This window comes from Capra hircus, chromosome 7 (genome assembly GCF_001704415.2).
Source record: "Capra hircus breed San Clemente chromosome 7, ASM170441v1, whole genome shotgun sequence".
Taxonomy (NCBI): domain Eukaryota; kingdom Metazoa; phylum Chordata; class Mammalia; order Artiodactyla; family Bovidae; genus Capra; species Capra hircus.
The window spans coordinates 67,307,990-67,317,400 of record NC_030814.1 but is presented as its reverse complement, the minus strand read 5'-3'; the positions used below and the strand labels follow the sequence as shown (position 1 = coordinate 67,317,400).

Genomic DNA, 9,411 nt, shown 5'->3' with positions numbered 1-9,411 from the left:
TGGTCCTGGCGTGGGGGTGGAGCCACCCGCCCAAGCTTGGCAGGGCTTCCTGGTAACCAAGGAGACCTGTTGCTAGCAGACCAGGCTAAGAAAGGACCCTCCCATTACCAAGATGGCAAGCAATCGGCTTCATACCTGAAACTAAGCCCTTCCTGGGATCCATTTTGGAGTCTGGCAAAATTTAAGCTCCGCGTCTAAACCAGGAAAGCCAATCAGCACCTAATCTGAACCTAAGCCACCCCATTTTGTTAAAGACTCCATTTTGTAAAAATTTCCGGGAAAAAGCTTCTCGGAAATCCCTTAACCTCACCCCACCACCCGCGAACCAATCAGAACCCGTGGTCAGCCCTTCCACAGAAGGTAACCAATTAGACGTCTCCCAACCCAGAAACTCCCGTTTTTCAAATTTTTCCTGCGAGAATACCCTATATAAGCAATGTAACTCAGAGCTCGGGGCTCCTCCGTGTAGCTGCTGCGTTGGTGATGGTCGGAGCCCCAGCTCCAGCTTGGTAATAAAAACTCTCTTGCTTTTGCATCGGATATCAGCTCCCTGGTGGTCATTGGGAGATTTCGCGACCTGGGCACAACACACACATAAAGAGGAAACCTGGAGACAGTGCCTATTAGAACCTAGGGAAAAGGGTGGCCTGCCCTGGTCATTTTGTAAGTCTCAGCAAGATTCTGGTGCCCTCTGCCCTTAACCAAGATGGCCGCTCTGAAGCGGCAGCGCACTGTGAGATATGGCAGCGCTTCCGGTCCCTCTGCCCTCAGCGAAGATGGCGGCAGTGGAGAAGCGGCGGCAGGCGGTGGCACAGGCAACCAGTTTCACAGACAGCGGCCGGCCGGGGGTGCCCCGAGCGGCGGCGACGGCCGAGAGTGAAGAGGACTTCCTGCGACAGGTCGGCGTGACGGAGATGCTACGCGCGGCCCTGCTAAAGGTGCTGGAGGCGCGACCGGAGGAGCCCATCGCCTTTCTGGCTCACTACTTCGAGAACATGGGCCTGCGGTCTCCTGCAAACGGCGGCGCCGGGGAGCCTCCGGGCCAGCTCCTGCTGCAGCAGCAGCGCCTGGGCCGCGCACTGTGGCATCTTCGCCTGGCTCACCACTCCCAGAGGTGCGGGGCTGGGCCGGGCCTGGACGGGTAGGGGCCGCAGCCGCACTTCAACTCCCAGCGGGCTCCGCGCGGCTCCCCACCCTCAGCGCCGGTGCGCGAGCGCGGGGCGTACTGGGAAATGTAGACGGCTGCGTCTGGCGCAGGAGGGCCTCGGACCGCGCGGGGCTCCAGGGTCCCGGCGAGGCCACCCAGCTGAGTGCTGGCGCTGGTACTTCTGGTCGACTTGGTATTTGGTGATGCCTCTTTGCAGATGCCGTTTCCCCGTGCACCCCACCCCACTTTTGAAAATCATGGCGCCCACACAGGACTTGGTGCCTCCTAGCTGCAGAGTTCCCGGCTTGGAGAACACTGCCCATTCAATCAGAAAATGAGTATTTACAGGGCTGGGTCGTGGAGACGGGGAGCAAACCAGTCACTCGAGGCCCCTACTCTACGGAGAGGTCCCCTGCGGGCAGGAGGGGCGTCCAGGAAGGGGCCCGCGTGACACACAAGGAAGGGTATTGCGGGCACGAGGTACCAGGTGCACTGGTTTGGAGGCTGCGGGGCTGTAGTGCGGGACCCATGGGGAAGAGGAAGAGCTAGAGCATGGGGCGGTGGAGGGAATGGCGCCTTCCCCCACCCCATCCCCCCCACAGCTCTGAGCTGGGGGAAGGATGAGTGAATGGACCTGGTCAGGTGAATGGGGAGAAGCCGTCTGACTCGCAGCATCAACCAGACAAGGTGGCCGCTGGACGTGGGTGGGCTTAGACTCAGATGTTGAGGTGGTCCCCAGAGAACCCAGGAAGGGGAAGGAAGCCAAGCAAGGGAGCGTTTCATCCTCAGCCCAGCACCCACCTGCCTGGGAGCACCCTCCTGAGTCAACGTGTAGACCCCAAGCGGGGGAGCAGAGAGGCCAGGACGAGCCGGGTGTGGAGGGGTGGCGGGGTGTCCGAAGTGACAGCCAGAAAAGGGAGCACCTGGAGATGGGGGCCTGGGGGGATGGGGGTAGGGGGCAGACTGGCAAGCATGCATGGGTTCTGCTGGGGCCCAGGTGGATGGGGGTTGTTCAGGAGCAGCCCCAGGTGGTCTGTGAGAGGGGAGGTCACTGGTCAATCGGGTGCTGGGAAAAGCTTGCAGCTGGAAGGTGGATACTCACGTCTGCAGCTGACACATGTAACAGGGGCAGGAGGTTGTCATGGGGAGAGGGGCATTATGGAGGCCTCAGGGAAGCTGAGAAGAGCCCAGGACCCGACTCTGAGGAGCCCCAGGCTCAGCACACCCACAGGAAAGTGTCAGAAGGCAGAATAGACATAAAGGAGGGAAGCAGGACACAGGGGCATCCAGGACACATTCCAAGGAGGAGAAAAGTCAGCAGCAGGGCTGTCAGGTCCTTGTCCAGGTCAAGCACTGCACAAGCCACTCAGCCCCTAGACGTCACTAGGTGAAGGCTTTCTGCAGCACTTTCCTAATCCACACAAGTACCTGTGAGCTGCCGGCCACCCCATGTCCAGTGGCCCTCAAGGTGAGAGCATGTGAGACGTGTAGGATTTAGAACCTAGGGGCTGCCTGAGTGTCCTGGGGCTGCTGTAAGCAATTACCACAAGCTCGTGACTCAAAGCAGCAGAAATGTATTCTCCCACAGTCTTGCAGCCAAAGCCAGAAATCCAGGGGCTACAGGGCTGTGCTCCCCCATCTGCTGAGGCTGCTGGGGGAGGTCCTTCCAGCTTCTTTCCCTTCAGGGCATTGTGAACATCCTTGGCCAGCCAAGTCCCTCATCCTTGGTGTCTGTCTTTAAAGGATAGTTGGCATTGGGTTTAAGGCTCATCTCATCTCCAGATCCTGACTAATGACACAAAGACCCTACTTCCAGACAAGGCTACACCCACAGGTCCTGGGCAGACCTGCACTGCACGCGTGGGGCTGAGGGGATGACACTGTCCACCACGCTGCAGGGCTGCTGGAGCTGTTGGTGGCAGGCTCCAAGAGAAAGGAGCGGGCCAGGCGAACGACCAGGGCTAGTGCTGCACCTGGCCTCCCTGATCTCAGAGGTGGCCTCCCAGGCAGAAGCCCAGTCACCTCAGCTGCCAGGTCAGAAGCAGAAGCCAGACCAGGTGGGTCCCGGGTGTGGGTCCACCTGAGGCCAGGCAGCCCCGATGCTGTGCAGTGGCGGGGGTTTCCTGGGGCCGCTCTTGAGAATGACCTCAGCACGAAAGATTTGGGGCAAACTCAACCTAAATCCCCTGTGCTGGGGTGGAGGAATGACACGTGTTGGTAGACAGTGGAGCCAACAGCCCACCAGCCCCCAGAGCACAAACAGCTGATGCTGTAGGGCAGCCATGCCACATGTGGAGAGTAGCAGCAAGTAGCCAACCCCTGCAGGCGCTGTCACCCCAGAAAGCACGCAGAAGCACCAGTGTCCAGGCTAGTGTCCTCGGCTCACAGCATCCTCTGTGGGGGTGTCCTGGGTACTGTGAGGGTGTGGGGCAGCCTCCCTGCTCCCCACCCACTCAATGCCAAGAGCCCTCCCCCATGACAAGCACAGATGCCCCAGACATCACCCCATGTTCCCTGGGGGCAGAATCTCCCCAGATGAGACACGCCGAGATAAAGGAGTCCACGACCCCCCCTCCCCCCGCCGCAGGAGACCCTGCATTCCATGACCATGTGACCTCTGAAGTCCTGAGATGTACACATTTCACACACACCTGAGTCAGTTGGGGAGAGGGAACTTACAGATGCTGGGGGACCACCCTGGTTTATACCATGTGACTCAGAGGGGCAAGTGTGAAGGCAAAGGCTGTGAGCAAGGAGAGGACCCCATCTCTTCAAACACTGAACCAGAGCCCCTCCCCCTTGGCTCTCTGACATTGTGTGGGTGGGGGAGGTCACTGTAGGGCGTCCTGCAGGTGTTGAGCAACCTCCTGTGCACCCACCCAATGGTGACAAAACTGCCCCCAGACATCATCACTAGTGTCCCCTAGGGCAGAGTCACCCCATCAAGAGCCCCCTGTCTACAGCAGAAAAGTCTCCCTGTCTCTCTGACATGACCCATAAATTGGTTTTTAACAAATGCCCAACGTGCTCTGTAAACTCCGTGTGGGAACTGACACGGGGAGCCTGAGGACCAGAGCCCAGGATGGCAGACCACGTGGGTGCCCCCTCTCAACTGGAGCCCCCAGAACGGCCTCGAGGTGGGGTGGGCCTTCCTCTGTCTTCTCCCCTGATGATCTCGTCTCCCTGGGCATCACTGCCTGCTATGCATCGTCCTGCCCACAAGGCTGGGAGCCCATGGTAAGCAGCACCCGGACAGGGCTGCATGGCAGCAAGTGACAAGCACACGTGGGACCCCAGCCTCACACAAGGCACAAAAACTAATCTCTGTCCTCCCAAGAATCCTGAGACACGCGCTAGAACCCTTATTTTCCAGATGAGGAAAAACGGCACAGTGGATAGAACCGGCACAGGTCTAGGCCGGCCAGGAACAGTACTGACCAACTCCAGGGCGATTGAGTCACTCAGAACAATTGGCTGGTTGACCAGGTTCCTGGGGGAGACTTCAGGCAGAGCTGAGTGGTTGATGGATGAGCTATCAGGCCACAGGGACAGGCACCTGAAACCTCAGTGGCCTCACGGCTGCTGCAGAATCAACAGGGCACTGCTCACTCAGGGTTGCAGGTGTGGACCCTCCATGGGAAGTGGGCCACGCCCTCGGGGGTGGGATAGCCTGCTGCCAAGATGCCCTTAAAAGCCCCCTGTATGCACAACCTCAGGCAGCTGCCTCGCACATCAAACCAGACCAGCCCCCATCACTACCTTGCCTGTCACCCACTCGGGGCCAGCACCATAACCTGAGCGTGCTCACCCTGCCCCTGGGGAGGGGCTTCCACAGGGAGCCTTCAGGGGAGGGGGCCCCGCCAGGGTCCTGGCTGCAGACTGAGCTGGGACTACCCAGCCAAGCCGCTCCCAGTTCCTGACTCAGTCTGGGACATGATCTAGGTGTGGGCTTAACTGCTACACGGCCACCAAGCTGGCCCCGGCATCATCACCACCAGGCTTGCTCCCACCAGAGACCCTTGCCTTGGGGAAAGTAGCTGACAACAGAAGTTCCTACAAGGGGTTGTTTCGAGGCAGCAGCAGTTAACGCAGTGCCAGTTGTGCAAAGGGAGGGTCTGGCACCCCCACACTTCACAGGGTGCTCTCACTAACCCTAAAGCCCCAGCACATTGTCCTAGAACTGAGAAGTGAATCCCAGCTGGGCAAGACCCCAGGTCCTGCCCTCTCCCCTCTGCACCTCGGCTTCTCCTCTGTAAGGGGCCTTGACCCCTGGAGCTCACTGGGTGAGCATGGCTGTCCCTGGACCCCACCCTGCTCCGGCCCAGTGTGGACCAGGCTCCTACCCACACTGTCCAGTACAGGCGGGTGGCATGCCGTGTCTCACAGATAAGAGTGGAGCCGGGCTCTCAGAAACGGTGAGTGTGAGCCATGGGGTTCCCCTACTTGTGGGACCCCTGGCCCGGCCATCAGCTGCCCCAAGCCTCACTTCTCCTTTGCTTTAGAGTTGCGGCAGGGTGCTGACTGTCAAGGAGGGGATTGGATTGGGCACCCAGGTTGACCCAAGCCCGCACACGACCACCTGGGAAGCTCCTGGCATGGCCAGGGCGCAGCAGGGGGGGACCTCATGGCTTCATGGGACAAGCAGTAAGTAGTGTCAGCACTAGGGCCATTCCTGATGTGACCTGTGGAGGCAGGAAGCAGCATGTCCAGGTTGATGTGGCCACTTGCGGATAAACTTACAAAGCAGCAGCAGTGGGCTTGAGCCACACCCTGGGTTACAGGCACTGGGCCTGCACAGGTGAAATGAGTTAACTCAGTTAAGAGGTAGGGACAGTCCTGCCCAGTGACATCTCTAAAATGGAAAGTCCGTGGGCAGGAGCCCGTTGGCAGAGTTGGCAGCCGTTTCTCTAGCTCCTAGGTGGTGGTGTGGGCCCTGGGACTGTAATGAGTGACCGGACAGATGAACTCTCAGACAGGCTCCTGATCTGATGTGATGGGAGGGAGGGAACTCAGGAGGACTCCATGAAGATAAGTATAGGAAGGGGTTAGGGGGTCGGGGAGGATACTGCCCTAGACATGATGCTGAACACAGACGGCTGAGCACAGACTCCGCGGAGCTGTGGGGAAATCTGCGGGAGGGCACTCCAGGTCAGGGCACAGCTGGTGGAACAGACCTGAGGCAGAAGGGGCCGGTGTGTTGAGGTTGGGGGGCCGGAGCAGGCCTCTAGTGCGAGCCGACCCCCCCTCCGCCCTCAGGACGGCCTTCAACAACAACGTCGGCGTGGCCTACGAGTGCCTGAGCGCCAGCGGGCGCAAGAAGAAGCCGGGGCTGGACGGGCGCACGTATAGCGAGCTGCTGAAGCGCATCTGTCGCGACGGAGAGGCCCCCGAGGAGGTGGTGGCGCCACTGCTGCGCAAGATCCAGTGCCGGGACCACGAGGCAGTGCCGCTGGCCGTGTTCCGCGCGGGGATGCTCACCTGCTTCGTGCTGCTGGAGTTCGTGGCGCGCGCCGGCGCCCTCTATCGGCTGCTGGAGGACCCGGGCCTGGCCGTGGCTGACCGCCGCTTGGGCCAGGCCGTGCTGGACACGCTGGAGGGGGCCCTGCAGGCCAGCGACGACACTGCGCCCGCGCGCTACCTGGAGGCGGGTTCGCGCCTGGGGCCTGACAGCCTGGCGCTGGCTATGGACCGCGCGCTGGTGGCCCGACGACCCAGCGCCCCCATGACCCGGGAGGAGTTCCTGGAGAAGGCCGCGGCCCTCTTCATCGCTAAGGTCAAGCCCGTGGGCTGAGCCCCGCCCTCCTCCACCGCCTCCTCCTCCGCCTGGACATACAGGGCCCTCAGGGCCTGCTCACCTGCTTCTGGGCGGAGCACTTCCGGGGGCCAGGACTGGGGTGTCCCTGCATGCCAGCTTCCCACCTGGAATGGTGCTTCAGCCCCCTTCAGCAGGAGAGGGGGCAAGGGTCCCTCCCCGCACATTCACCAAGTTTCGCCGCTCCTGAGCAGAAATAAAGTCTGTTCCCCAGGCTGACCTGATATGTGTGTGAGCGCCGGTGTCCACTCCCAGCACACATCCCCGGAAACGCTCTCCACTCTGGGAAACCCCAGCCAGCCCCAGCGAGTCCCACCACTGCCCAGTAACCAGGGTGCCCCTGCACTCGGCTTCATGGGAGCGGAGGGCACTGGGACATCTAGTGAGATGCCTTGGACCCACAGCCCCAAGATCTGGGAGGCACGGGTGGCCCCCAGCCGTCCCTCCCCGAGCGCCGGGCCGGAACAGGTCCTCTCTGGTCCTCGGTTTACCCCAGCCACCAAGGAAAGAGGTCAGCTGGGCCAGTAGTCATGATGGTGATGACGGAAATAGCCTACAAGTCCAAGGCCTGCAGTGTCTTGCCTCACCACTCTCTTATGCAGAAGGTAAACCACTGCCACATCTGGCAGATGGTGAAACCCAAGCCCAGAGGAGCAGAGGTCACACCACCAGTAAGGGGCTAACGGCCCAAGCCCCAGTCACCCACACCCACACCACCTCCATCACCACGGGGTGGGAGCGGAGGGGTGGGAAACCCATCCAGGATCCAGGCACACCAGACAGTCACCAAGCACCTGGGTGTCCCCCTCCCACCAGTGGGATCACTTCCTGGAACCAGGACTCTGCAGGAAACACACTGCTAGCCCAGACCAGGTGCAGGCGGGTCCAGCCTCAGCTTCCTCCTCTGTTAATGGGACCCAGGTCACCCCCGTTCCAACTGAGGGAGACCACACACAAGGACGGAATCTAAAGCCTTTCTCCAGCTACCTTTGGCAGGAGCCAGCTTGCCTCCTCCAGTTTCCCAGCACCTGCCCTTGGCCGGTAACTGATAAAACAGTAACAGCCCCACCTTCCTTTCTTTTCCCACTGGCTCTTCCAAAATCTCCCAACCCCCTCCAGGGGCAGGAAAGAGATGGAAACTGAGTCCCACCCCTCCACTCCTTGCGCTTGGTGGCTTTTGTGACAGTACTTGGCTCTATGTACCTGTCATCATAAAAGGTGACAGGTACCCCTGTGGGTGCTGGCATGGTATGCAGCGGCCATGCTGTGAGGAGGCACAAGCTACCTGGAGGTACCTGACTGGCAGCTCCTGCTTTGGGGTAAATGAATGAGTGTTATTGTCTCAAGTCTTGAAGTTGTGGGGTCATTTGTTTCATAACCAGAAGGTTCAGGCAGGTGCTCCAGTCAGTAAGCATTAGCTGTTACGTTGTACGGCCTACTCTTGGGCCCCAGCAGCCGCCAGTAACCTGTGGTTCCCCCGGGGCAAAAGAAACTGTCGCCAGCCATCAGAAACAGGGCTGGACAGTATGCAGAAGCTGTCACTGGTGCCACCAGATTCTCTTCCCAGCTAAGGAGGCTCACAGCTGCCCCACTGCAGAGAAGGAGCCACATGCCCAGGAGACCCCATTACCCCCTCTGGGACAGGAGTGGCCAGTGACCACCAGGGGATGACCAATGGGAGACTTTCAGGGGCGTGGCCAGCAAGGAATCACTCGGGTATGGCCAGTGAAGGACTGGCCATAGGTCTAAGCTGGCCTGCTTGCCTCAGGGGAAGCTACCTCTGGAGCAGGTCACACTTCAGGACCAACTGACTCCCCCCAACTCCCCCCGCCCCGCCTGGGTTGGGCCGAGGCTGACGCCAGCTGGGGTCATGTCCCCTGTTCCGTCCACCCTCCCTCACTGCCTCCCCTGAGTCACCATCACGCCTGGTCTTGGGTCCAGAAGTCCTGGCTTGACCTTTACAGGCATGACCTGGGGAAGCTGAGCCACTCTGCTTACCTGGCCTCGCAGCAGCGTGGGCGCTGGCCTCCCTGCCTTCCACACTCCACAGGCCCCAGAAGTCTCCTCCTCTCCCCCAGCTTCCCAGGGGAAGGCAGGTGTCTTTGAGCTCTGTTAAGGGCCTCTCCTCTACTCGTGCTTCCTCCTCACTTGGCATCTCACCGGGGCCACAGCTTCAATTATTGCCTGGTCACCAAGGAGTCTCAAATTCACGTCTCAAGCCCAGCTCTGCTCTGCTCCAGCCCTGGAGAGCCAACCACCTGCTGGGCATCTCAGGGACATCCCAAGATCATCCCAGGCCTGTCACATTCAGGATGGAGCCTCCGGACAGCCTCTCTGGTCCTGGGGCTCCTCTAGAGTTTGTGGTCTCTGAGGAAGCCTCCACGCCCAGGACTGGGGCTTGGCCTGGGTGCCTCCCCTGTCCTGTCAGCCGGCCCTTTTCTGCATCCTGTTG

General features: G+C 60.4%; 1 protein-coding gene across 1 annotated transcript; it reads left to right on the top strand.

Moving 5' to 3' along the window:
* TPGS1 (tubulin polyglutamylase complex subunit 1) lies at window positions 476-7,178 on the top strand. Its single transcript, XM_018050514.1, has 2 exons — window positions 476-1,114; window positions 6,404-7,178. Exons 1-2 carry the CDS (start codon window positions 741-743, stop codon window positions 6,936-6,938), a joined length of 909 nt encoding a protein of 302 aa, XP_017906003.1. The 5' UTR covers window positions 476-740; the 3' UTR covers window positions 6,939-7,178.